Here is a 27,895-nt window from a genome sequence, read left to right on the forward strand (position 1 = left end):
AATACCCGGAGTTCAATCTATTTTTCTTTTTTTTTTCAGGTTTTTTGGTTTTTGTTTTTAAGGGGGGAGAATGTGACGACCATATTATTACTGTAAATAAAGAATAATATTATTTTGTATTCATGTAATATATGTTATCCCACTCCTCCTGTATTTCCCCTCAAATCAGAGCAGGCGACACCTCGGTGCCGCACAATAAAAATAAGAGTGTTTGCTTGGCTCGCAGAGCATAAAGTCTGGTTTTTATTTATTAATTCCTAGAATAGAAATATAGTGATTTTAAAGAAGTCTTTGGGAACCACAACACTCCCGGCGGGCTGTGTCCTTGGACAGGAGGTCTTCAGGGTGAGCCGAAGGCATAGAGGGTGAGGGTCAGTCAGTTGACATTAAATAATAAAGTGGAAACTCATTTAATAAGTAATGCATTAATAGATTTATTCAAGGCGATAATCATATTAGCTTTTGTCACTGCGCACTCAACGTGCCGAACCACGGAGGTTGGTTCCATGACCCGGCACCAGCTATTAAGTAGTTAATAGCTGGGTAATAAGCTGTGCAATTCGCACCCTGGTCCAGTTCCCTAGACTGGACCTAAAAGGTTGTCGCAACATGAGGACAACAATTTAATTTTTTAAAGATACACATTTTCAATAGAACACATAAATTGAAAGATACATTTTCAATTGAGCACAACTTAAAATTAAAGATACATTTTCAATTGAGCACTTGAGGGTTTTTGTGTCGAATTAATTTGAGAAGTTAATTTTAGTTGTACAATTTAATTGGTTTGTGAAATTTAAAATTTTAATTAGCGAATTCTTGGGGATGCGTTGCGCAAGAAATAGGAGTTGTTTCTCAGCAGTTTTCTCTACTTCCGCTGCTACCCAGGGCAGGCATTGCTTAAATGGGGTGGACAAGGTCCCATGGCAAACTGGCTTTTCCCCCCCGGGACAACAGAAGCAGATATACCTACGAGTTGGAGATGCAATTTTTTTTTTTTGTAGTGGAGGGATGAAATGTGGTTTTGAGAACCAAAATTGAGAAGGACTGAACTCCAATTTTTTGCGCAAAGCAATGATTTGAGCGAGTTGAAAATAAATTTGTTTCATGCATTTGTTTGTGTTGTGTTACATTTTAATTTTTTGATTTGCCGAAAGTACAGTTTGTTCGTGAATTTTGAATGATAGTTTTGTGTTTCATTTGTGTATTTTTTGATTGGTTTAATCTTATAATATAGTGTGTCTAAATCTAAAAAAAAGGGATTTAAAGTGCTCATAACCCTCAGACATTAAGACGTTTAATTTAGGGGGAGCTCAGAGGGAGCCGTGGGCGCATAAGGCGCTATTGAGGCTGAAAGTTAGATTTTTTTTATTAAATGCACGCCAGTGCGGTATTGCGTGCGGACGTCTCTGTCGAAGGGTCACAGTCATACAACGTCATTGGCAATTGGCAAAATTCTGTAATGAAAATTTGATTAGCAACAACGTAATTTTTTTCTCGGGGAAATTTTCGGTAAGGAAGAAAGATTATTTTTAACCTAAATTTTCTACTCCCGGGACTATAATGGTAACTGCGGAGAATATCAGTTGAAAGTTTTTTTTTCTTAAATCATTTTATTGCATCGGAGTTTTTGTTTTTTGTGTTCCTTTAATTTTTTTGTTGTTCTAGGATTGATTTGTTACTGATTTTATTATTGAAAAGTGACTGATTAATTCTCAGGCGCAGCAATAAAATTCCCACTATTCTAATTGGAAATAAATCCAGTATTTATTTTCTTCTTTCATTCTCGTGAGGAGAAGGTGGTGGTCGATCAGTGGCACAAAACGGCCACGGCAAGCGCGCATCGGAGGCGCTGAAAGCTTGAGTGGAGCGATAATCATTTTTCAGTTTGTCATTCATTAAGATCGCGGTTGTTGTTTGTTGTGAAATTGGAAGTGCACTTGTCTCAAGTATGCGTGGAGATGGCTTATCGGTGGCCGGGAACGCGTAAGAGTCATTTTTATTGCGGAGGTCAATGAGATGTGCACTTGGAGTCAAAATTTTGGGGGTTTTGTTGGCGGAGGGGGGAGGCCTATCGGTCGCCTCAAAGAAGCGCGGTATTGTGCGCTGCGGAGTTTCATTTGTGTGAGGATCATTCAGGTGGTCAAATTTTGGTATGGAAGTTGGGGAAATGTTGATAGGAGGTGAAACACAATTTAGGGCTGTATTGGCTGGAGATACTTGGCAATTTTCAGTTGCCAGGGGTCCAGATTGATGCCCAAAAATTGATCGGTTGATTTTTGGTGATTTAGGGTATTGGTATTGGGTGGTTGCGGTTGGATGGTCAACCGTACGGCGAGGAGTTTGTGACGGAGATACCAGACATTTTTGGCCAAATTGAGGTGTCTGGGGTCCAGATTTTAAACTCGTCGCAGCGGGGTTTACAGCATCATCGGCAAGGAGAGGGGTAGGAGAAGGGGATGGGGATAGGTAGAGTGATTTTTTACCCACAGAATCGTCAGGGGTAAGAAAAGAGGGTGTGACAAGTTGAGGTGACGTCATGATCGGAGAGGGTTGCTGATTTGGGAGGTCTGTCGTTGGGGGTTGATCGGCAGACCTCCTTATCAGTTTTCCAACATCGCGTGCAGTTTTTTATTTTCGTCTTGCATTGCTGCAAATTTTTTAGAAAAGCAGTGCTCTTCAGTGTGGCCGAATTGGGCGCAGAAGGCGCATAGCTGGAAGTTTTGGCTGCTCTGGACCTGGAGCAATTTTTGGAGACTTGTCACTTGTTGAGTTAAAGTGGAAAGTTGAGTCGAAAATTCATTCGTCTGAGTTTCTGATTTTTGTGACGAATTTAAAGAAGTGTCATCCAGAGCTACTGAAGAGAGCTGCGCGTTGTGGGAGCAACGGGCTCGCTTTTTCTCGACGGGGTCGGGTTCCACCGGCTCGCACGGCTCGTCTTGAAAGTGAACCTTTTTCTTGTTGGGATTTCCGAATGTGCCATTGGCCAATTGATTTAAGCCATGAATAGTTGTGGTTCGGTCAAGCAATTCGGTAATCGTTTTCGGGAGTGGAGCGCCAAGTTGGCGGAGGAGACTTGGTTGCAAATTGTGAATTATTCGCAGGACCAAGGCAGATTCGGGGAAATTCGGGTCAATTTTTTGAGCGTAGCGGACCATGTCATGGATGTAAAATTCCGGACGTTCGTCTGGCTGATGTTTGCGATTCGACAGGTAGTGCTCTGCGTGCAATTTTGAAGTGAGTGAAAAACGCGCAATAAAATCGGCGTAAATTTCGTCTAAAGTTTTGTTTGCATTGGCAGGGTTGGCCAAATGGTAATCAGCCCAATCGCCAGCATCGTCACGAAGTGTGAACAGGAAATACGCAAGAGCTTTACGGTCGGACCACTCAGCTATGTTTCGGCATTTTTTGAACATACTGACATGACCGCGAGCATTTTCATGTGGAGTGCCATGGAAATTATCGGGGAGCAGGGGTATCGTTGTCTTATTCGGTGGCATTGTGCAGCAGAAAAACCGTTGCAAGTACGGCTCACATTTCGTATGCAAACAGGGGCGTCAAATGACCGACGCTTGGGCGTCTGGCTGATGGGCTAAATGGGACTATTCGGCGTGGAGGCGGATGATGGGGTTTCACGCTCGTCGCGGGGTGAACGGATAAAATGTATCCGATCAGCGGGGTTGTGGGGGATAAAAAATCTACAGCATGGGTCACGGGGGATGAAGATAACTACATCATGGGGCGGGGGGGTGGGCTGTTAGTTGGGCGCCATTTGTCGGGAAACGAATAATCCCGGAAGCTAGGATTGGTTATTTAATTGGCAATCATTTTGGTTGGGGTAAATAGAATTAATAGACACAATTTTTACTTACTTTCAAAGGTTTGATGTAATTATTTAGCCTTTTTCTTTGCACATATTACAAAACGCAACTGTGTCACTTGGCTACTCATAAACGACTCTTTTCTCAATGTTGCTGCTCTGTCACCTGATGCCCTGTCTGTCTCTCAGCTTCGGCCACGAATGGTGCAGCAAGCACCATCAGTGGCCGCTCGAGGAAGTGCCGAGTTTACCCCGACATAAGAAAAACTTTTTATTAATAAATTCTATATATAAGAATATTATTGTCAGTTTTAACATATGTACAACGTGCTGGCCACTTAGTTCTTCACAAACTTTCAACGCTTACCACAAGCAAACTGATGGTCGAATTTGGATTTATTTTAATTTTAAGATTCTGAAAGCATAACTATAAAAAAATGTACCTGAAATTTATTTCTCAGAAAAAAGAAATTGCTTTATATTTTTAAAAGTTGAAAATTTTGAAACGTTCTTCTGTGTTATCTGTTCTCTTGAACACGATTCTGGACTTGCGTTTTTGGATTTTTTTTCCTAAAATTTTTCCGCGATTCAAAAATTGCGAAATTCAATAATGTTTTTCTTTAGCAGCCCTATCTCTAAATGATTTATCTTTTCAATCCTAGTTTATGTGATACTAGATGCAAAATAAAAGTACTGGCGTGTTGGAAAAATCAAAATTGGTTCAGCGTGGGGCTGCAGTCAGGCGATCCAAGATTTCATCCAAATAATGTCTTCGGTTGCCTACTTTACAAATCTGTGATCGCCTGAATGCAGCGCCACGCTGAACCAATTTTGATTTTTCCTACGCCAGTATGTTTCCTTTTATTTCTAGTATTGAATAGATACAATAATTTCAAGATAGGACTGCCGTAAGAACAATGTTATTGAATTAAGCAAATGGTTAATTTGCAATTATTATCAAAATGCGCAAAAAAAAAAATAATGTGTCCCTTGTCAAACGCGAGTACACAGAGAACATTCAGTCAAGTCTGGGGCCACTTGGACTCATGTGGCCTCGCGTTAAGACATCAAGAGGCGGAGATAAAAAGTTGAAATTTTTGGAGGGAAAGATCTCGAATTGTAAATTATTTTCATTTCCAAATTAAGCTATGGAAATTTTAAAAACGATTCAGATTTGTTAAAAATTTAGTCTAGCTTCTCCTTGACGTGCCAAATTGAATGATACATAAAATGCCTTTATCCAAAGAGTTTGGAATTTTACAAAAGGGGTTTGGAAATTTGTCTATTGCGAAAAACAGCTGGAAGCCGGCGAAAAAGATTTGAAATTTTAGAGGTCCAAGAACCAAGCTGCATTTGGATTATTTCAAAATTTTGTTTCGGGTTGAATACTCTCTTAACGTAATTGTTTTGACCTCACTTTCCAGTCGTAAAAGCAGCCATAAAAAATATGCTATCAAATTTCTGAATAGCTAATAATCATCAAAACGCGGACCCCTTATGGAATTGGGAAATATTCCAGAAAATAGCAAGTATGGTAAAATAAATTTTTAGATGGTGTAACAACTTAACTAACCCTCCAAAAATTTTCAAATTTTGAGCAATAATTAGAGTAAAACTAGGAGACAAGAAATTTTTTAAAAAAAAACCGACCTCAGAATCGTGTTCACAAGGGTCGATTACAAATTTTTTTTTACTTATGACTCTCAAAATATTGCTATTCGGATATTCTAATAAGGCATTTTCTTATTTTTTTTTGTTCTCCTAAAACAGTGCTATTAATTCAACTATTAAGAAAACTTTCATTATGCCAGGAAATGTTTTTGGAAAATTTGAATTTGCGAAAAGAATCAAAATTCGACCTGGAAAATTTGAGAAGTGCTAAGTGGCAGTATTAAATTTAAATACTTCATGTGCTCGCGTATTCAGAAGTGCTCGACGATCTCGATCGTGGACAGGGAGTACAACAGGTTGTCCACATGCTCCTGATCAACAAAAGCAATGAGGACGCCGGTTCCGACGAGCAGCGCCGCCATCGCCCAGTTCTTCATCACAGAGCCAACGAGGGTGATGCCCTCCTTCAGCAGGTCCAGTTTGGTTTTCGTCTCAGCTCTGGCCTCCACTTTCGGAGCGACCTCATCCTCTTCTGGCTCTTGGGTGACTTTCGCGTGGGCCAAGGGCAGTGGAACTTTTGCGGCCACAGGATTCGAAGGGGGTTGTTCCTTTGAGTTGGACACGAACTTGAGGGCATTTTCCAAGTTATTTTCCGAGTGACATACTGGCAGTGTCTCCTCTTTAGCAGCAGCAATCTTGGTCGACTCCTAAAAGTAAAAAATGTAAATTTGCAAAAATTAAAAAAAAGAAACAAAAATGATAAATATAATATCATGTAACTATTTATGAGTAGCTCAAATTTATTAATAATCAAATTTTATTTATTTTTTCTGATCGCAGAAACTTAAAATTTTATAAATTGTAAGCAAGAGTACCTCTTTGGCAATCATCTTGGATCTCATGGGCAGCGGGGTTTTAATTATCTCCAAGAGTTCCTGTGTTGTAAAGGCAAAGGTAGTGTGATCCAAGGCGACAGAGACGTCATCCCTCTTGATTGGAATGGCAACTGTAACTTCATGATCTGTGGTCTCCTGTTTAATACGTAATAAATTTACTTAAAAAATTTAACAAAAAAATATTTTTTTAATTCATTTGAGTATTAAAAAAAATATAAACTGTAAAACAAGTATATTTTTGTTGAGACAGAAAATTTTTGATTGTAGTTTTGATTTATATTTTATATACGTTTTACTTGTGTTTAGAACACTAAAAAATATATAGACCTTTAAAAACGTTTTAAAATATATGGCCTACTTGCACGTCCAGATGGTCATAATTGTTTAAATTCTGGACCGCCTACACGAATTTTGAATAAAATTGTCACGTAAAAGGACCCCGCATTGAAATTTGTAACTTCATATCTTGATTAAAATTTTTATCCATTGCTTACTACCTTCTGCTTCTTCTTTTCATCTCGTCCTTGAACCTTGGGTCCGTCCCTGGCCTTATTGCTCTGCTTCTTGACCGCCCGCGTCGGTGTTTCAGCGTCCTTGGTGGTTTTTCGCAGCTGCTGCGCTTCCTTCAGGTTGTTCTTGTAGCTGGAGACACTGTACTTGCGTTTGTGCTCTTTCAGTCTCTGCAATCTCTCCAAATTTCGCTGCCGCTCGGCGTCGAAGGAGAACATTATCGCGATCACTAGAAACGTTCTTACTCCTTCGGCCTCTGACTTGAATCTGATATGAATTCTTTAAACAATGGCATTTAAGTATAGTGAGCAACAATCGAAATTAAGCGTTTTGAAATTCGACAATGTTGATTTCAATTGTTGGGTTTAAACGCATTCAAATAGACCTTATTCACCAACAATGGGATTTTCAGGTTAATTATAAACAAAGCACATTTGCGATTGGGTATTAAAATACGACCTGCCGTGTTTTCCGACGTTTTTCTCAGGTCAGGCGTCACCAAACCGCAAAAACCTGGGCATTTTCGGCATCCTCGTAAAACGAGCTTTCTGCAGTTGTGCCGCTCACTGCTCCCAACGTTTGCGTTCTATTTAAAAGTTTAGAGATACGCTTCAGAATTGTTGTTTTTCTTTTTACACTATTTTAAATCGAGAATTTCACCCAGAAATCTAAATTGCTATATTGACACGCAATAAAATTCACACAGTTGGAAAGCTCGTTTCTTTTAGATTCAGAATCCTGAAGCTCGTTTCGTTCCGTGTCGAATTTGCGCTATTTCTTTTTGTCCGATAAGTACCACTCTCCCGGCCAAATTTTGTGCAAATTTTTATTGTTGATTGCGAATTGAGATTTGGTTGACCCCCGACCTGGATGGATCACTTCAGGTCAAAATTAAAAATAATATATAATATTGCATAAAAAATAAAAAAATAAAATGGAAGATTAAGAGTTGCTTCAAATAAAACTAAAAATGACGTTCTATGCGATTCTCAATTCACGCGGACACCTCAGAGATATAAAAGGATTTGATTTAGGGTGATTTTTTTTAGAAAGAAAAACTTGATGAAGAAGTTGTAGCTTAAGACTTGCTCTTTCTTTTTGCAGTAGTACTTAAGACTTAAAAAATAATAACTGGTGAAAAAATTTTAAAAATTGAAAGTAACTTTTTAAACATAGAAAACGTTTGATTAATATTTTTTTGCGGATGTTGCTGAATTATTTCCTCAAAATATTTTCCACTTCCCTCAGTCAGACTTGTATTTAAAAAACATATATTTTTTATATATTGCTTAAATAATAAGTTTGGCCAAGAATTGTAGCTGAGATGGTCATTATAGCTTTATCCATTCTAAAGTTATGACAACTTCAAAATAATTATTGCTTATTGCCCATTTTTGACCTCTCAAAATTTTAGGGGGCTGAAAATTTGTGAGTAGACACCCATAGGGACTTTTTTGAACATAATTATGTAAAAATCAAAGTAAGGTTATTCCATTTTCAAAATCCTCCTAATGCCCCACAGATTAACTTGGAAATGCTCATTTTTATTCCTCTCCAACCACAAGATTATAATGTTCAGTTTTTAGGGATTTTAGTTTTGTAACTTAAAACTTTCAAGAAAATGCAAAAATTTATTTCTTATTGATTTGGAATTATTAAGCTGAACAGAATAATCGTTTAAAAAGGGTTTAATTGCAGGTCTGAAAATTGAAATCAATATAATTGTAATGCTCACTTTTGAAGCGTTCGTGTGTTTTTACTTCAGATTTTTCGATCCTTTTGAAGGAATCCAAGCAATCAGATCTGGAAAGAAAAGGAAATCGAAATAAATAAAAGTGAGTAAGATTATTTCATATTTGGTCGACGGACGCGTTTGTCTGACGGATGGACATCATCTGGGCGCACCAATAGGAGCGGCGAACGCAATCAGACTTGTGATTGCGCGTTATTGTTTATCGATTGGCCGCTTGTCAGCGCTCGGGCATTTCTCATCGTCGGAAAGTACCATCCAATTCTGCAGCAGAAATGAAAAGGAAGGTTTGTTTGAAGCGCAAAGGAAGGCAGCAATGAGATTACACTCTTGGTGTATCACTCCCTTTCTCTCTGCGAATAAGCCAAACAAAGTCTCTCGCTCGCTCGGCGCCGGCGAATAAATTTGATTTGCCCTTTCTTTCTTCCTTTGGCTGCGCGGAGCCTTTTTATTAGGCGAATCCAATTTTTGCTTCGGCGGCAGCTTTCGGGGCGAACGGGCTTTCGCATTTCAGCGCACGCTTCATTAAAATTTGTGCCGAACACGACGGCAATAAAAGGCACCTATTAACGGCGGGCGCCGCCAGATCTTTTGCCGCCCTTTGAAGTCACTCGATTAAATCAGCGAGGCGCACTCGTTCGCCGCCGCGAGACTCTCGCGCTCCGCCGAACCCATACCGCGGCTCTTCGCGACGCAAATCGACCGCCCACGCACAAGTGAACACTGTGAAACCCTCAAAACATTAGTCTGAAGATCTCGAATTTGATTCAAGTATCAATTTTGATCACAATTGGCAAAATGAAAATATCAGTTTGTCCGTAAATTTTTCATTTTTCCCTCCTCAACTAAGAAAAAAATTGACCCTTCTAATTAGAAGGATATTGAAAATTGAACTCATTGAATTCAGTTCTCCGAGGACACTTATTTTTTTAATCATTATTATTTTTTAGGGTTAGGCCAAGACAAAGTCTTGTCGGCCTTTAATAGCGGTGCAAAAGGCATAAAAGTTTTATTTTGTTTTATTTTTTTAGATTAAACCGAGGATCACCGCGGTGGATGGGGTCTTTTTGATCTCGGAAGTCTTAGGAAAAGTGGTGCCGTTTTGTCCAAAAATTCCTTTCTTTTCAATAATGTAATGATAACAATTTGATGTAACATAATAAACAACGATAATAATTAAAAACATATCATTTTTGTTAGCATATCCTTATTTATTGGTCTACGCGCTGATGACAAAGAAGCTGAAAACTAAATTGATATTTCACCATTTTTTTTGTAGAGCTATATTGTCCTTCTGTAATTTTTAAATCAACAGAAATTAATAAATTTTAACTATGTTTGCTTTTGTCCTGACATTTTAATATTTAATTTTATATTTAATCTTTCACTAATAAAAGATTAAATTTCATCCTTATCGTCGTTTGAATAACATTTCCGGTACACTTTGTCGTTGCATTCATTCCAAAGTGGTTCAGAAATGTGAAAATTGACAGTGTAATGCCCCACGGATGGCATCCATGACTTATGCAACCGGGACGACTCTCAAGCACGCCGGTTGCATACCGGCAGCAATCCCCAGGAGCCTCTTCTCATATTTCGTGTGCGCGCCGGCGGCGGCGGCGGAGGAGGAGGAGGAGGAGCGAGAGGTGAATTGAATTGTGTGTCGCGGTGGATGGAAACACAATAAACCACTTTAGCCGCGATGAATATTCATGCCGATCTTGTAGGAGGATCAGTTTGCTTTCTGTATCTTGAGGCGAGCCTCCGATATATCTATGCTCGATTCATCGGAAATGGCGCAGAAGCTTCGCTCTAAAAGTAAACACGCGCTCTCATAATCAAACGCAGTCAGTCGGAGCGACGGCAAGAGAGGTGTTTAATATCCGCCCGGCGCGCATTATTTACGAGCTGCGAGAGCAGAATTATTACCCGCCGCCGCCGCCGAGCGTTCCTGCAGTACATTTTGAATATACCTTGCGTTTGCTCAGCGAGAAACTCTTAAACTGGCTGCGGAAGAGGCAAATATTGGCCCTTTCCGCCACTCTCTCACACACGCACGTGCGGATTATGCGCGTTTTCAATAAAGAGAAATTCAGCTTTAGCGAGCCAACTTCTACGCGTGGTTGTTCATTATTCAGCAGGGAAAAGCGTGAAAATCCAAAATACTCCATCAATCAGTGTTGGAATCTGCTTGTTTTTCTTTCATAAGTTTTTTTTTAAATCTTAACAATTTTAAAAATATTTATTTGTTTGCAGTTAAATATAATTATTTTGCTCTCTAGTATATTTAAATTAATTGATTTTTAATTATTTTAATACCTTTATTGTATTGTTTCATTAGTTTATTCTTAGGCTCTCTGAAGCAAAAACTTTTATTTTCTTAGTTTTGACTGTTCTTCGGCTCATGTTTTTCGTCCTAAAATTAGTTTATTCTCAAAAATTTGTTTCTTCTTTTGATGAATAAAAGTGAAATGCATGTTCAAAAAATAATCAATTTTGACTTTTGTCCTTTTTTTAACCGGTTGGCGCGATTCAGTCACCGTTTTTGGTGTACAAATCACATTGCATGCTTGCATTCAATTTTTCAAAACAATGTATTTAAGTAAAAAAGGAATTGTTGGAAAAAACTAAACCACCACTAGGTAGAATTTTTATAAAACTTCCGAGATCAAAATGACCCCGCATCGGTTGACTGATTGGTTTTTTGTATTATTTCTTTATTAGTCCTACGTGCATGTTAGTTAAACTAAATATAAGTTTTTTGGGTAAGTGGGGGGGCCTTCTCGGCTGATAAATCATTTGCCATTTAATATTTCATCGGATCTTAAGGGTGTTCGGGGTGGCAAAGTGAGGGGCTCGTCGACGTCGTCGCGTCGTATCAATCTCCTGTGCCAGGAAATGAAGCACCAGCGATCCAGATCAACTCGATCTCTCGCCTGCGCTCGTACACATTTCGACACGCGACGAGAAAAAGAAAATCTCCTCGTCCCTCGAGGAAAAATGGCGCCGCCGCCGCCGGAGCACCTCTCGCAGGGAAGTTGACTCGATATTTCACGTGGCCAGGGATAAAATTTCCTTCTGCTCCGAGAGGAAATGGAAGCGAATAATAATTTACGCCGTTGCACTTAAAAATTGCTGAGCCTCTCAATCGATCGATTCCTTTGAGGGAGGGCACGTTTTATGGCGCGCACTTTATCTTCTTAAATTTCAGCGGCCCCGAGCGAGAATGCTCTCGATTTGATTGGCGATTCAAAATTTATCCACCGCCGCACCCGAGGGCAATAAAAAGGCACTTCCTTTACCAGAAGATGGAATCGGTCTAATTTGAAAAAAAAAGCTGAAAAGTATAAAAAAAGAGTTTGGCGGTATCATGGATATATAAAATTAGTTCTCAGACACAAAGAAAATCAATCAAAGGCTCGAGTTTTTTTTATTTACCGCGCCGATTGCGAGACGTCTTTTGTTACTGCCGACTGCGTTGATGGCGGAGGGCAAATCGCTACAAGTTAATTGAATCCATTGAAAATCAGTCGTCGTTGTGCTGCAAACAGAAAGAGTTGCAAAACGCCGCTGAATGCGACGCTAATTGCAAACCTGAGCGCCTATTCAGCGAAACGCACCGGAATAGCGTCGCTGTTGTGCGTATACACAGTTTTTTCCAAGAAACAAGAAAAAAATTACATACAGATACATTCATTGATGAATCTGTGAATTAATTTCTGTATTTTATAAGTTCACACTTATCTGCATCCAAATTTTACAGCACAAAACAAGCAAATAAATTGAATTTTTTTCAAAGCATGCAAAATAAACGGACCGCTGGCAATGAGAGCTGAACTTATTTAGTAGTTTTTCCCCAACATGATATTGTTATAAAAACCTCTTAACTATTAAAATATCTAAAACATTTACGGCAGGAAATTTTGTTGCAGTATCTAAAAATATCATCGCATCAAATTTAATTTACACCAAATTTAGATATTTTTCTTAATTGATGACTTGGATTTCCTGTGTGAAAATTTCTGATAATAACTTCTTACTTCTTGATATATTTAGACGTAGCTTCGTTTTCCAACTCTATTATTATTCTCTGACTTGGTTTACTGTTAATTATTATTATATTTTTATTTTTATCTTTCCCACATCCAATAATTTTTGGAGATAATTTTACCGCGTTTTTGTTCATCCCAGCCCTTCTGCGAAAAGATGATTTCGTTTAAATTAAGATGAGCGACTTGAGCAGGAGGCTCATCAAGCAAATGAAAAATCGTCTTCTTCCTCTGCTGCGTCTTTTGCGAGCGGCGCGGAAAAAGAAAGCGAGAGTAATTAACATGATAATTGGTGCCGGCGGCGGGTAATGAAAGGCTGGAGAGCGACAGAACCGCCCCCGCTGCGTGTCACCTTGAAAAGGCAAAGGGTCTTTGAAAAAGTTTGACTCTGAAAAAAAACGACGACGAAAAGGGCGGGCAAGACGAAGCCAACAACTTTTGTGTTTATTATTTGCCGGCTAATTAAGTGAAGCGGTGGAAGCGGGCGATTTAATTAAAATGAGGTGCTGCCTGCCAATTATGACGAACAAGAAACTCGGCTCTGGTCCGAAATTGCCCTAGCGACCCGGCTGCTAATTAGCAAATTAGATGGCATCGTTGTTGTCTTCCAGCAACAGAGAGTTAGTTAGAGAGATGTTTTTTTGTGCTACTCATTTGACTCTTGAGAAACATTAAAAATAGAACATTTTTTCAATTCATTTTTCTCTCGCAACAAGTCAAACAAAAAATTTTCTGTACAATTCATTTATTCTCTCGCAACAAGTTCAGCTTTATGAGAAGGAGGATAAGAAATTGAATTATCTGCTCTAATTGAAATTTAGCTGCATTTAGCCTACATTAAATCACCAATAAAAAAAAAATGTTTTTGATTTAACATCTTTATGTTGTACACGTTATGCGTTAAAGATCAGACTTCTTGATGGCAATGATAATTGTTGGACAACTTAAAGCAAAATTTTTTTGTTCTTTTCTGTTTCTTCCACTTTCTCAATTTAATATTTTTGTAATTAGAATATTTTACATTAGAAATTGCGAGCTATATTCGACAAAAATTACTAGCCGTTCAAGTCAAGAGTCTCCAAGGATAGGGCAAGTTTTAAACAAAATTGGGATGTCCCTTTTGAAAAATATACCTTTTTTTTACTATTGAATTAAATTGTTACAAAAGCACCTCAAAACTGCTTAACATGTATGATTTTTTTTGTCATTTCTATTGGGCAGTTTTTTGTCAAAAGCCTCTCCTTAATAAGTATCATTTTGAAGGCATAATATTTGGAATGTCAGAGTAAATTTCCTGTATTCTTGCTACTGTCGATGATGAATGATTTTTCTGCGACGGTCAGCAGCGTGTTTTTTTTCTCCGAATGGCGCCTAGTAGGTGCCCCAGATCGCGGTGCGACGTCTTTCTAGTTGCTGGTCTCATCATCATTGCGGAATTACAGATTCGGGCAGATGCCATTGTGTGCGTGCTTTTCAATTCGGCGGCCGATAAAGTGCTGCTTGAACATGGCGCGCCGTGGCACAAATCTCCGCAGGATGACGTTGACAAAGGCAGCACAACTCTTTTTGTCCTCTCGGCCCCATTGTGCGCGTCGCTGACAGATTGTTATGCGCTCTCTCTCTCTGCACTGGCTCTCTGTGTGCTTAAGTAAATGCGATTCCGTCGCATTCGATGGAGACCAGCGTACAGGGCTCATTTTTCAATCGGCTCACTCGTCCCCGCCCTTCCCGACAGCAAATTAAGTCTGAAATAAGTTGCGTTATTAATATAATGTAAATTTTTGACTCAGATGCTTTGACTTGTTGTGGAGAAATTAAACGAATTGAATATTTAACTGCATCAAAATGAGTGATTCGAAGAATGAGATGGATTAATTAAATCGGCTATAAATCTCACAGCTCTGAAATCGCTGCAAGAGAAAATTTTGTATAAAATGTGTTCCAGAAAGCACAAGCAAACAATTCAAAATCAATTTAAATTCTGGAATGTATTGCCGGTTGATAAAATTTTTGAAATAAACTTGTTATGTGTAAAATATTTTGATTCGGACCATGGTGTACCGTATACCCATTCGCATAACACAAGAATGTTACGACAAAATCCTGTAATAGAACCGATGAGTGAGAACAAATATTTTGATCGAACTTCTCAGTTCATTTTGCCACGGTTGTGGAATTTATTGCCACTCGAATTAAAAAATTTACAAACCAAGACGGAAGTGAAATTGAAAATAAAAAAATTGTACTTGTCCATGAATTAGCTTGTGACACACTTGTTTGTAATAATTCTGTGCATATTTTGTTAGTTGTATAGCTGGCGAGCAAATTGCTCGTCAGTTAGCGTGAGCACCAGCCGATAAGCTTTCGAGCTTGGCTGGACTTGTATCATAAAATAAATAAATATCTTTAATAAAAAAAAAAAAAGGAACTGCATTCAATAGTGTTTATACACATATGAAAGACGTTTTTTTTAGCGCAGAAGCGAGTAATCAGAGCAATGGCTGGTGTCCAATATTGGCGAAGTAATTCGGCACTAGACTCGTGTAGACCACTTTTCGTGAAATTTGGAGTTCTTACAGTTAATTCATTGTATATTTTGGAGTGCGTTAAGTTTGTGCGTAAATTTCCTGAAACGTTTGAACTGAATCTTGATGTTCCAGGTGTTGTAGTGCGAACTACGCGTGCTACCAGCTACGTCGACACTGATTTGTTTGTAAGGCCAAGCTCACTAAATTGCGTAAATGAGAGTCCGGAGATAATGATTGCCAGAGTATATAACAAATTACCTTTTTTTTTTTTTTTTTATTAAAGATATTTATTTATTTTATGATACAAGTCCAGCCAAGCTCGAAAGCTTATCGGCTGGTGCTCACGCTAACTGACGAGCAATTTGCTCGCCAGCTATACAACTAGCAAAATATGCACAGAATTATTACAAACAAGTGTGTCACAAGCTAATTCATGGACAAGTACAATTTTTTTATTTTCAATTTCACTTCCGTCTTGGTTTGTAAATTTTTTAATTCGAGTGGCAATAAATTCCACAACCGTGGCAAAATGAACTGAGAAGTTCGATCAAAATATTTGTTCTCACTCATCGGTTCTATTACAGGATTTTGTCGTAACATTCTTGTGTTATGCGAATGGGTATACGGTACACCATGGTCCGAATCAAAATATTTTCCACATAACAAGTTTATTTCAAAAATTTTATCAACCGGCAATACATTCCAGAATTTAAATTGATTTTGAATTGTTTGCTTGTGCTTTCTGGAACACATTTTATACAAAATTTTCTCTTGCAGCGATTTCAGAGCTGTGAGATTTACAGCACCCCAAGCTGTAATTCCGTAATTTAAATAAGAATGAGCTAATGAGAAATACATTATTCTTCTCACATTGTACGGCATATTAGCTTTCAGGTAACTGAACTCACATATAATTTTTCTCAGTTTTTTCGATATATAATGTAAATGAGGTTTCCAAGATAAATCCTGATCTACAATTACTCCGAGATATTTTGTATCCGTGACTTGCTTTAAAATGTTGCATTTGCAATTAATACAAAAGGAATGCAGACAGTCGTAATCATGACAAATTATGTTGAGCATACGTTCTTCACGAGCACTGGGATGACAAAAATGCATACAAATTGTTTTTTTTGTGTTTACATAAAAACCGTTATCATGACACCATTCAACAGTTTTATCAAATTCGGATTGAATTGTTAATTTACAAATTTCAAAACTTTCATGTGCAAACAAGATTACTATATCGTCAGCAAAAATAAACACAATGCAGTTTTTAAGTAATGGAAATAAATCGTTTATAAACAAAAGGAATAAAATCGGGCCAAGTATGGAGCCTTGAGGGACTCCAGAGTTGGCGTCGAATCTGTTGCTATTTTCATCATTTATTTTGACGTGAAACTTGCGATTACTCAAATAGCTCTTAATTAAATTCAACACTGGTCCTGTTATACCCAGTTTTTCAAGTTTTGCTAATAATTTATTATAGTTTAGTACATCAAACGCTTTTTTCATATCAATGAATATTCCTGCGACATGCTTTCTTTTATTCAAATTGTAATTAATGTAGTCTGAGAAGTCAATAAAAAGTTCATTGACACTCTTTCCTTTTTGATAGGCATACTGTCGTTTATCAATGAGTTCAAATTGTTTCAAGTAACTCAGTACCTAATGTACTAAAAGAAATATCTGACTATGGCAACTTTGTTAAAAGTGTCAAATATGTAATGCTGAAGTGTCAATTCTATGATATGAATGAATATTGGAGATGTAATTTCGAGTGCTTAAACTTGGAAGAGTGAGACTCAGCTACAGGGTTTTCGGGGGTGGTTTTCCCCTGTAGGTAGTGTGGAGGGTTAGTCAAATGCTTGCCCACCCCCGCCAAATTATCAATGGCGTGCGAGCTCCCTCAATCATTCAATTAATATGAAATGAATTAATATGAAATATTGAAATATCAATATGGAATTTTAAAAAAATTTACCATAACCTAATTATTTCATTTTTATGTTATTTAAAGTTTTTTTTATCACAAAACTGTTAAAATTATTAGTTATTCGATTATTTATATTTACTACTGGAAATTAAATATATTTATTAAGTTATTGTGTTTCTAAATTTTTAAATTTGTAGGATTATTGTTCTCAAAATTACTTAAATTTATAAACATACAAGCTGTATACATCATTATATGCACAATAATTTTATATAATAATTACATGATAACCTCTTGTCAGTAATTTTCCACAAAAATTTTCAAATTTATTCTCTTGTATTCTCTATGAAAACTTTTAAAATGTTGATATATTCCTTGTGCTGGACAAAAGGGTTTTTAATGGAATACTAAATTATTTAGTGCAAAATTCAAGTGATTAATATTTGCTGTGGGCCAAAATTAAAGTCGGAAACGCGATTTGCGGAAACGTGAAAGCTGCTCGATTGGAAGTAGATCTAGGAAGGAACACGCGTTATTTGCGTTTATCACGAGCGGACGAGCCGATCTCGTATTTTCGCTTCCGCCTCGAGCCGGATGGTCGGTTGAAATTGATGGTGTGTGTGCGAGAGAGCGGGGCCGAGATGAAACCTCGGCGATGATAAGACAGCGAGCAAAATTAATGAAGGGCCGGCTGTCGTTGACGGAGACGCGTTTTGTGCGCCCACAACAAATGGCGTCACCTCTTCTTCACTCTCTCCTTCGACACCCTGCCTGAATATCAAGTGCCTTGGATCAAAGAAAACCGCAGGTCAAAGGCATCTTTTAAATGAACTCTCTCGGGAAGAAGAAAGAAAGTTTCTCCCTGATAAAACAAATGATGCCGACAGGTTAAATTCAGCGGAAAATCCAGCGCTGGCTGACAAATGTCCGCAGTGCATGCTGGATGCACTTTGCCCTGCATAGGAGCAGAGAAAAGCACGTGCAGAGCTGCAAATCCGACGACTCTTATTCTTTCATTAAGCTCTGGACGGACCCGCCGCGTCGTTTGTCTTCCTCGCAAATAAATAAAAATGTGACGACCACGCGTGGACTGCATTCCCAACACATTCAGTGCAAAGCTGCAATATGTGGCAGGATTTAAAATGGCAATCTTTCAACTCCATTGCGCAGAGTAAAAGAATTATGCACTTCAAAATAATTTACACTAGATGATGATCGAATGGAAATTTTAAAGGCGGCAAAAGACAGCAGATGATTTTTAATGAGTAAAAGAATTAAACAATAAAAAATTCTTAATTAAAAAAAAAAGAAACTGAGAAAAAAATTTTTTTACAGAATAAAATTTTGATTATTAATTGTATGCATCTCCATTTAGGCAGAGATAAATTTAGGCAAGGAAAAAAAATTAATTTTCAACTCATTCAAAAATTTTATTTCAAACAGAAAACAATATATTGAAGATTATTCTTTTTTTTTTTAAATTGTGTATAATCAGATTCAGATAATATTTATTCCGTATAGATCAACATATGTACAGAAATAATCTTTGGTATAGGTCACTGTAATACAGCTATATCTCAATATAACTATAATACAGCTTACTAAATTTAAAATACATATAGTTTCCTACGATTGTTTGTATATCAGCTAAAATGGAATAAAAATTTATTGAATTGAATATATTTACTATTATTATCATAAATTAATAATAATAAAATTATAATAAATATAACGAATTCCTTTTCTCAGAATGCGAATTTATTGATCTAGTTTATCTACACTGTGAATAAAACTTCTCAATTATTCCCATAAGATCAATGTAAATTTTTTGTGTCAAATGTCATTATAGATTTTATTTTTGTATATTAATTATGGCGATATGAAAGTGATTTGGTGAAATCTTTATGAATTTTGATTGAGCAAATTTTTTAGAAAAAAAAATTTATTTTAGAAAATCCCTACAAGAAACAAGGTTAAATTTCAAATATTCAATTCTCCTGATAAATAAAATTTTGCTTATTGTTATTATTTATTATAATTTTTTTTTGTGAGTCTTCTTAGATCTGACATCTTCAAATCAATGCTGAAATATTACCATCAAAATTAATGGGCCATATTTTTGCTAAAGCCTCTCCTTAACTAAATAAAGGAGAGGCTTTAGAGGAAAAATTAAGTTAATTATATAATTTAATAATGTTATTAAATTTTATTTCATTTCATATCTAATCGCAACATGAGCTTATAGGCTAACCCAGAACCTTTGGTTTGTTGTTCCAGGTGGTCGATGCCTTTTGGTGGCACGGCGGTGGTGCTGATGCTGCTGGCCACGCTCTTCGCCCTGGCCGGACACTTCAACGGCGACCACAAAACGCTACTCGCGTGCTGGCTCTACATTTTAGCAGGTACAAAGAAATCTGCCACTAGCTCTGTTTGACTTTGGCCCCTCCGGCGAATTCCCTTTTCCTTTTTTTCTTCTTATCAAGAGAGCGAGCTATAATTAAATTGAGTTGCTGCGCCGTCCGCCCGCCCGCACAAGTTTATTGGTCTTTTTTGTTTGCCGATCGGCAAGAAGAAGTGCTGGCGATGGCAGATGTCAACCGAGCGCCAGAGATAATCGCAGAGCAGGAATTTCATTAAAAAGTTTGTCAACCGCAGCTAACGATCGAAAGCCTGGCAAATAAATGTTTAAAATATATTCCAAGCAGCTGGACTGCAAACAGAAAAGTCGGAAAAGTAATCAAAGTTGTCAGCAGAGTTTTCTAAACAATCACAGTTTCCTTTCATTAGCTCCCAGTTAGTAAATTATTGATTGTTTATTATTATATTTTTTTAGTACAATTTCACGATCTAGGGTTTATTTGTAGCGATTTCGGCTTTTTTTCGTTTGGTTTTGTGAGTTTGTTGGTTTTGTGTCTTCAAGAAAAAAAAAACAATATCCTGCTCTACATATTTCGGCTGCAGCCATAATTATTATTATTATTTATTCTTCTCGGTCAATACAAAAATTTTAAATTGGAAAAAAGAGAAGAAAGGGTTTACAACTAGCAGATGTCTGCTAAAAGGCCCGACATCAAGAGCTGTGAAATTATGTTGCTGTGTTGGTGTTATGTTGTAGGGAAATAAATAATTGTCCCGGGTTGGTGAAAATTAGTGTAAAAATCAATCTTTTAATTCTATATTTTCTTTTTAATTAACAATTTTCCGTGAAAAATTATACAATTTCACAAAACAATTTTTACCTCAAAATTTGACAGTTGAATTCAAATTTTTATAATTTTTGTTCGAATATTCAACGTTTTTTTTTATTACTTTTTTAATTATTAAGAATTATTCATTTTGAACTGAAAACAAATAAATGTAGTTCGTTAAAAATTTAATATTAATTAAGAAAATTGATCTTATTTCTATTGATCAGCGTTAGTTTTTACTTTGTTGTGAACAAAAATTGAATATTTTTTAAAATACATCTAATTTTCTAGAATTGTAAAGAATATAAGTTTGAGAATTTTGGTTCTTTGACTGGTGATCCCATTTGCTGAATGGCTTTTCCATAAACAGCAAGGGGGAAATAAGAAATCATAAGCGGCCCTCCTTGATGCCAGGCGATCAATTTCGAGCCGAGAAATGCATTTATTCGCGCGTCCGTTCGCTTTATTGCCGAGAGTGAGGCGCCGCACACAAAAGGCGTATTGTGCTCTGGCTATAAAACCAGGCAAATCCCAGATTTTCGCCGGCTTGCCGCACAACAATGGCCAGATATACCTCTTGCGAAATCGCATTGATATTAAAAAACAGGCTCTGCCAATATCATCTCGCGCTGGACAAAGAAACGCGTCTTAAATGGACGCGTAAATTATGGCCGCTTTTCGCGCCGAATTCATTTCATCGGCCCTGTCAGACGCGAGAATTGATGGACTTTTTGCTCGTGCAGGGACAAAGCGGCCAAAGAAATTAAGCCCGGCTGCCGGCGATGGATTAAAATTGATTGCTCTTGAACCGATTGACCTTTCTTATTGCGATCGGACAAGTTAGAAACGCTTTGTTGGAGAAAAGAGAATTCCTATTCCAATTTGTAAAACGTTTTTTAGGTTGTGTATGAAAAATTGTATTATTTAAATTCAGCGAATTTCAACATTTCGAGGTAATTTCTTTCACAGACTGGTGGATTTTTTATTCAACTTTAATTAGCACCGTATTTATTTTATATGCATTCTCGTCTGTATAAATATGGGAGTTAATTACAAGCTCATTCCACGTCACAAAGCTAGAAAAAAGTGTTCATAAAAAGCGCCCGACTCTTTTCAGTCAGACGAGAATGCAGTTAATTAGCTTTAGCGCCGAGCGTGCAAGCTAAGTAGGTTGGAATAATCATCATTTCAAAAATTGAGTCTTAGTGCAGATCAAAAGTTTTGAAATTGCTTCACACTGATACGTACCGTTGTATGAAAAGCAGCGTGAATTTTGTCTCGTAACGCAAAGTGCAACAAGCTGAGAGCAGTGGCCTGCGAAAATGGTGCTTAATCAATTACACGCAGAGTAAAGATCCAGATTATTCACCTTATTTTTGTATTTTCATCTAATAACAAGTTCGTCAGTAGCTCAGGGAAATATTTAAAATTACTAATTACTCATTTTTCCAGTTACAATTATTTTTAACAAGTAATATTTTTTTTAAATATTAATATTTATGGAAATATTTTTGTAATATTATAACATATAATTTATTTACAATTTATAATATTAATTTTATTTTATTATTTATTATAGTATTAATAATATTGTGTTCTCTCTACTCCCACTGATGTGCTCAAAAACACACATTATTCGTTTTTATTTAATCTGATTAAAGACGAAATATGTTATATAACATTTAAATATAGAAAAATATATCCAAAAATAAATTATTGTCATATTTGTGAAATAATTATGTGGTGAAAAAATGGCAACTGAAAAGAATTTGTGCGAATTATTATTTCACGCAAACAATTTTATATAGTTCTTACTTATTTTTGTCAAAATAATTTCACAGTTAATTAATTATGGCTGCAGCCGAAACATGTAAAGCAGTATATTGCTTTTCTTATTAAAATTACAAAAATTACAAAATACATCGAGGTAAAGCCAACTTTAAATTCAAATCGTAAAATCGTACTACAAAAAAAATTGATTAATTAATTTTGGCATACTTTCAAGAGACCCGCTTTTTAGCCAAAATTAAAAAGCCCTCTCCTGGGAATATTTTTGGCCGCTGCGGTGGAATTCATTTCAGTCTCAACGCGAAATTTTAAGGTAAAAAGCTAATGGGTTGTTGATCCTCGTCCGAGAGAAGAGCACGAAAAAGTAATCAGATTGCAATTTCATTAAAAGCAGCTCTCCAGCCAAAGTGCGGCGTTGATTATCAAAGATAAGCTTCCAAGCTACTTTCGAGGTTTTCTCGGCCGCCGCAAAAGGGAAGTGTGGAATAAATGAAACTTGTGGCTGCCCAGGGGCTGCGAAATGTTAAAGGGTGTGTTGGTCGCGCGCGGCGAGAGGAATCGTTCCTTGGAGGAATATTTGGCGCGGCCAGTCGCGAGGCCAAATTCGCTCTGGAGCCACCCGAGGGGCGAATTACGTCTCGTGCAGAGACGGCTCGCAAACACGCCCCCTTCGCACCCCCCTGAAATGCGAATCAGAAGGAATTGCTTTTCATGACCCTGTTATAAGGCTCAAGGCTGTCGCTCGCTGCTCACAAGAGAATTCCCTCATTTTTTGTTCCAAACCCTATTGTTTTATTTTTAAGATCACGCACACACTGAAAGTCAGGGGGGACGGCAGTGGCTTATTTTAGTACGATTCGAACTTAGAAAAGTCAACAAATTGAAATTTTATTTATTTTTCTAAATTTTTCTTAGCTTTTTTCCAATAGCAATGCTAATAAAATATAGAAATTTTCCTGTTCATATACAAAAATTGAAGGGGAAAAAATTTCAATGCTAATGTGATACCCTTTCTGCTCATTTTTCCAATTTAATTTTTTTCATGTATGACTTGAGTAGAATAAACAACAATAAAAAAAATCATTTACTTTACTTATCAAACGCTGCCACTTCTTCAATTTCATCTAAAGCCTAAAAAAATGGCCAGCCATTTGATTGATTTATTAATAGAAAGCCAAAGGCATGCAACAAACTTAAATAATACAAAATATGCAAGGCAAAATTAAATTAATTTTCTCAAACTATTCAGTTTTGCAGCTTATCACGTAAACTTAACTTATTTTCAAAGCAGTCCTTGATATGTTGAAAATTACCAGCCGTTGATTGTGATTTTTGTGACGAAATAAAAAATTTATCAAAATATTTGCGTTAATAAATTTAAAATTGTACACGATCTCTAACTAATAAGAATAAAAAAAAATATGATTTTTCTCTGACAAATGGAAAACACGATTTCTGAGCAATGAATTTCGGATTTAAAAGTACTGATCAATGCCGAAGACTGTTTTCATGATAAATAAATTTTAGAAAATAACGCCGACTGATCATTTTGGCACTTTATGGCCTTTGTCTTCTTGCATCCAAAACCAAAAACTGGCCTTGCTGTAGTATCTTGTTAGTGCGCGATATTTTATGTGAAGGATGCAAAGCGAGTAATCTAATTACGCCGTTGCCGTTTAATTGGCATGCGCGAATTCAGGCAGAAGCGTATTATTAGTTGCAGCGCAATTCTTTCGCCGCGGCTTTTAAGCAAGGCCGCTACTTCATTAATTAATGTTGTGCCGCGGCCGGGAAGGTCGACGAGCGAACGTTTTATGTCTGCGCCAAGCCGCTGCTTTACAACTTGTAATTGCATGGCAGCGTTTCTGCGCGACTTGTCTCTTCACTTTTCTCTCTCATCCTCTGGCAAGCAACTTTCTGCGCAGGGCGTATTAACGGCTGGGGTAGGCAACCGCCGACGCTCATTTGCAGCCTAGCCAGAGCGTTCAAAGGGAATTGCTAGTTGCACTCGTAGGAATAGAGCGCCGGAGCGTTGTTCAAATAACAAGGCCCGACTTTGAAAATTGTTAAGTTTTGTAGTTTGTATTCATAAAAAAATATAACGCCTAATTAAATAATTATGAAAGAAGGAAATGTTTACAGTGAATCTGATCAATGTTGAGGAACAATTAATTATTTGCTTGAAATTAATATTTTTTAATTTTCTTCTGGTGATTTGAATATATTTTGGCTTGTTCTCAGTGCATTTTGCGATTTTTTATTTTATTTTTTTAAGCTAAAACGATATCTTGCTCTACATGTTTCGGCTGCGGGCTGCAGCCATAATTTGTGAGCCGTAAAATCATTTTGACTATAGAATTAGTCCAAAAATCTATCTTTTAAAATATTCGTCTTTCAAATTAACAATTTTTGTTAAAAATAAAAAAGAAACAATTTTGAACATAAAATTTGACATTTGAATTCAAATTTATGTTTTAACAAATGTTTTATGTAAAAATGTAGCTTAAATGATGCAAAAATAAAAATATTAATTTGAAAGACAAATATTTTTTTCATGCCAAAAAGCATTTCACTTATGACTGCAGCCGAAACATGTAGAGCAGGATGTTGTTTTTTCTTAGATGATAAAAAAGTCACACAATCCATCGAGGAAAAGTCGATTTTAAATTCGAATCAGCATAAAATCTTATTTATTAAAAACAAGAACAAATTTCAATTTGATCGTAAAATTTATTAGGATTTCATGAGCTTTATTTTTAACAATACGTTCTATGCGTGTTTCAGGGCTTAGCATGGGCGGCGGCCTGGTGATCTTCGGGGTGGTGCTGAACGACGCCTTCTGGGACCGTCCTCGACGCGATACGTACACGTCCATGGGCCGGGTGTTGCTGAGCGCCGGCGAGTACTCGTACCGCTACGGCTGGTCGTACATGGCGGCCGGCGCGGCCATGGTGGGCGCCGAGGTGGCTGCCGTGCTGGGCGTGGCCGCCTACCTGCGCCGCTACCCCAGCGTCGAGGACATGGTGCGGCTGGTGGTGCCCGGGCTCGATCGCAAGCTCAACGAGTCCTTCTCGAGCGGCGACTACGTCGTCCGGCGGACGCTGAGCGAGGAGCGCGCCACCACCAGCAGCTCGGGCGACCCCGCGGCCTCCAGGTCGGCCGAGGCCCTGGTCGCGTGCGACGCCGACGGCGCCGAAAACCCACTGCTCATGCGCAAGAAGCGGCAACCGGGCGACGGCGACTTCGTGGTGATGGCGCCGGACATCTGCAGCCAGCAGTGCTGCGACGAGGGCCAGCTCGTGGTGGTCGTCACCGGCGGCGGCCCGGGGGCCGCCCTCATGGGCGGCCAGCCCAGCGGGCACCACCACCACCAGCACTTCGCCCAGCCGGTGGCGCCGCCAGTGGCGCCACCGCAGCGAGTCTTTTCGGAACTCCGAGCGTCGCGCACGGCGCTGGTGCAGGCGCAGATGAACACGTCGTCGTTGCTGAAGAAGAAAAGCGTCACCATCGGCACGTTCACCACGATGGACGGACCCCACGGAGCGGCCACCCTTCCTCGCGCCGGCAGCGCCGCGAGCGGCGGCGTCGGGAACTACTCAAGTGCCGTCTGACGCTCGGCCGCCACCAGGCTCTAGCGCACGTCCCTCGAGGACGTGGCCGACGTGGCCCTCTGACCGACCCACCGCGCGTGCGCAAGGAAGGCTGTGTGTTTTTTCAGTTGGCCGCCTGCCCTGTCAGGGCAGGCAGAATCTAAAATTTCCGGCGCCGGTCAGGGCCGTCGAGCGAGAGCGAACGAGTCTGCGTGGCCACCCTAGGCTTCGGTCAGGACTAGTCATCCGTGGACACGAGTGTTTTTTAATTGTTACACACACACACACACACTATATCACTGTTGTTACACACGCGATTAACTGTTGTTATCCCTACGCAAAAAAAAATGAGAATTATCGACGGAATTTTCCCTGAAACGTCAAAAGAATGAATTATTTGTAAAAATATGTTCTCACCGAGGGCGGAAAAATTATATTTTGTGTTCTGGAGAGCTCTCTAATTTGACACATTTGTAAATCATATTTTAAGTAAATTTTTATTATAAACAGAGACTTTTCTGAAGCTGCTCAATTTCAGGTTAGAATGGAAATATCAGGTGTGTGTTGAGATTTGAGATACAATTTTTATTTTTGGAACAGTGAAAAGATAGATCCTCTCCGGTCATTTGTATTGCTCTTGATTCTGAAAGATTGCTAAATTTCGAGTATATCTTGTGAAAACACCATATGTGAAAATTCCACGTTGCGTTGCAATCAAAAGAAAACCTAAATACGAGTGATTCGCGCGAAAAACGTGAGAATTGAGTTGCCAATCAGATCCATCAGTTTTGTACAAAAACTGCAGGATTTGGACGAAACTGATGGATCTGATTGGCAACTCAATTCTCACATGTTTTTCGCGCGAATCACTCGTATTCTTTCTTTTGATTGTGACGCAACGCTTTGGAATTTTCACATGGTGCTTTCACAAGATATGCTCGAAATTTAGCAATCTTTCAGAATCGAGAGCAATAAAAATGACCGGAGAGGATCTTTAAGTAGGATGACCAATATGATCCGATTCAATTTTTGCTATGTTTTCTACATTTTCACACACAAAAAATAGCAAAAATTGTTTGGGGCTGTCATTTTTTTTTTAATTTTATTTAGTTAAAAAAATCATCAGGATTTTTAATTTGTTTCCTAGGAAACGAATGTGAAAATTTCAAACTTCAATTTTTTAAATTTGGAGCTCCCCAAAAGACGTCACAATTTGCTAATAATTTATGGTGTGAACTAACTGCCAATTATAATATTATTTTAACGATCATTTCTGGAGAGACGGTACGGATCTTTTTAGAAAAATAACTCCAAATTTTATTTAATTGTTGATTGCTGTTTTCAAAAATTCACTTGAAAGTGATTCTTGCAAGGAAAACTAAAAAATGTTCCATCCCCAATAAATTCATCTTCGCAGATTGCCTATTTTCATGACGCTCTATCGCTGCCAAGAAAAGGAGGAAAATTGTTAACTAAATTTATCTTTGCCGTCTTTATCTCGACAACACATTTCGCAAGATAGATCCATCAAAGGATTCTCGTTCGTTCTTTGTGATTTTCCTCCTTTTCAGCACTCGTCGTTAAGATTCTGTCGTATATATCGGGTCGTAATCCTTTGTGCTCTGCTCCAGGTAAAAAAATTTATACATGCGCAGAGTCCTTTGCTGCATCCTTCCTTGTCTCTGCTCTATACGTTGAAATGGGCCGCCCTCGGCAAGAACTTGCCATACATTCCTCTGCTCCTGATGCCACTTTCCGGGTCTGAGAATTTAATTTTCCGCAGCAGGGGCAGGTTCTGCTCTCTCTCATTTACGTTGTCTCTCATTGTGATTCAAGACTCACGTTGAATATGCATGTGTGTAAGAAAAAATATGTTAAAAAAAAAGAAAAAATCCACAAAATGTATACTGCCCCCACGATTTCTCCTTCGCTGTGCAGATCAGATGAAGCGAAAGAAATTATACAAATTGTTCAAGACAGTTTCGGCGATGTGTGTTTACATATCAAAATCAAGCGTGAAATAATGCAGAAGCGTGCCAAAAAAAAATGTGTGAATGAAATGTAAAAGATTGACTGTGGATGGGAGACGGTGTCTGGATGTTAAAAAAAAATCGACGGATAAAAACCATTACGGCTCTAACATACTTGTAAAAATACTACTCCCTTTTTGAACGATCAATAAAGGAATGTCATTTTTGTATTCAAGACTAACTGGAGTTTCATTCTTTC

The 27,895-nt window shown here is 38.0% G+C and overlaps 2 protein-coding genes across 3 annotated transcripts in view; one reads left to right on the forward strand and one right to left on the reverse strand.

Moving 5' to 3' along the window:
• The window catches only part of LOC132195066 (voltage-dependent calcium channel gamma-5 subunit-like), a 203,657-nt gene extending 177,220 nt beyond the window's left edge, over positions 1-26,437 (forward strand). For both annotated transcript variants that reach the window (XM_059616788.1, XM_059616789.1), the window contains exons 3-4: positions 19,378-19,502; positions 24,861-26,437. In XM_059616788.1, the coding sequence (XP_059472771.1) occupies positions 19,378-19,502; positions 24,861-25,687 (952 nt within the window). In that variant the 3' untranslated portion in view covers positions 25,688-26,437. The remainder of the gene's footprint in view (positions 1-19,377; positions 19,503-24,860) is intronic.
• On the reverse strand, positions 5,697-7,304 carry LOC132195425 (uncharacterized). Its single transcript, XM_059617399.1, has 3 exons — positions 6,825-7,304; positions 6,307-6,462; positions 5,697-6,138 (listed from the first exon to the last, which is right to left on the reverse strand). Exons 1-3 carry the CDS (start codon positions 7,053-7,055, stop codon positions 5,743-5,745), a joined length of 783 nt encoding a protein of 260 aa, XP_059473382.1. The 5' UTR covers positions 7,056-7,304; the 3' UTR covers positions 5,697-5,742.
• Positions 26,438-27,895: the final 1,458 nt, after the last annotated feature.

Source organism: Neocloeon triangulifer, unplaced genomic scaffold (genome assembly GCF_031216515.1).
Source record: "Neocloeon triangulifer isolate White Clay Creek 2 clone unplaced genomic scaffold, ASM3121651v1 ptg000009l, whole genome shotgun sequence".
NCBI lineage: Eukaryota > Metazoa > Arthropoda > Insecta > Ephemeroptera > Baetidae > Neocloeon > Neocloeon triangulifer.

What these genes read in the sequence shown, in the direction of transcription:
- LOC132195425 (XM_059617399.1), bottom strand. Translation starts at nt 7,055, where the DNA reads ATGTTCTCCTTCGACGCCGAGCGGCAGCGAAATTTGGAGAGATTGCAG. An exon ending in ATGAAAAGAAGAAGCAGAAG is followed by an intron (nt 6,463 to 6,824) that starts GTAGTAAGCAAT and finishes CGTATTAAACAG; the next exon opens with GAGACCACAGATCATGAAGT. An exon ending in CCAAGATGATTGCCAAAGAG is followed by an intron (nt 6,139 to 6,306) that starts GTACTCTTGCTT and finishes TTTTACTTTTAG; the next exon opens with GAGTCGACCAAGATTGCTGC.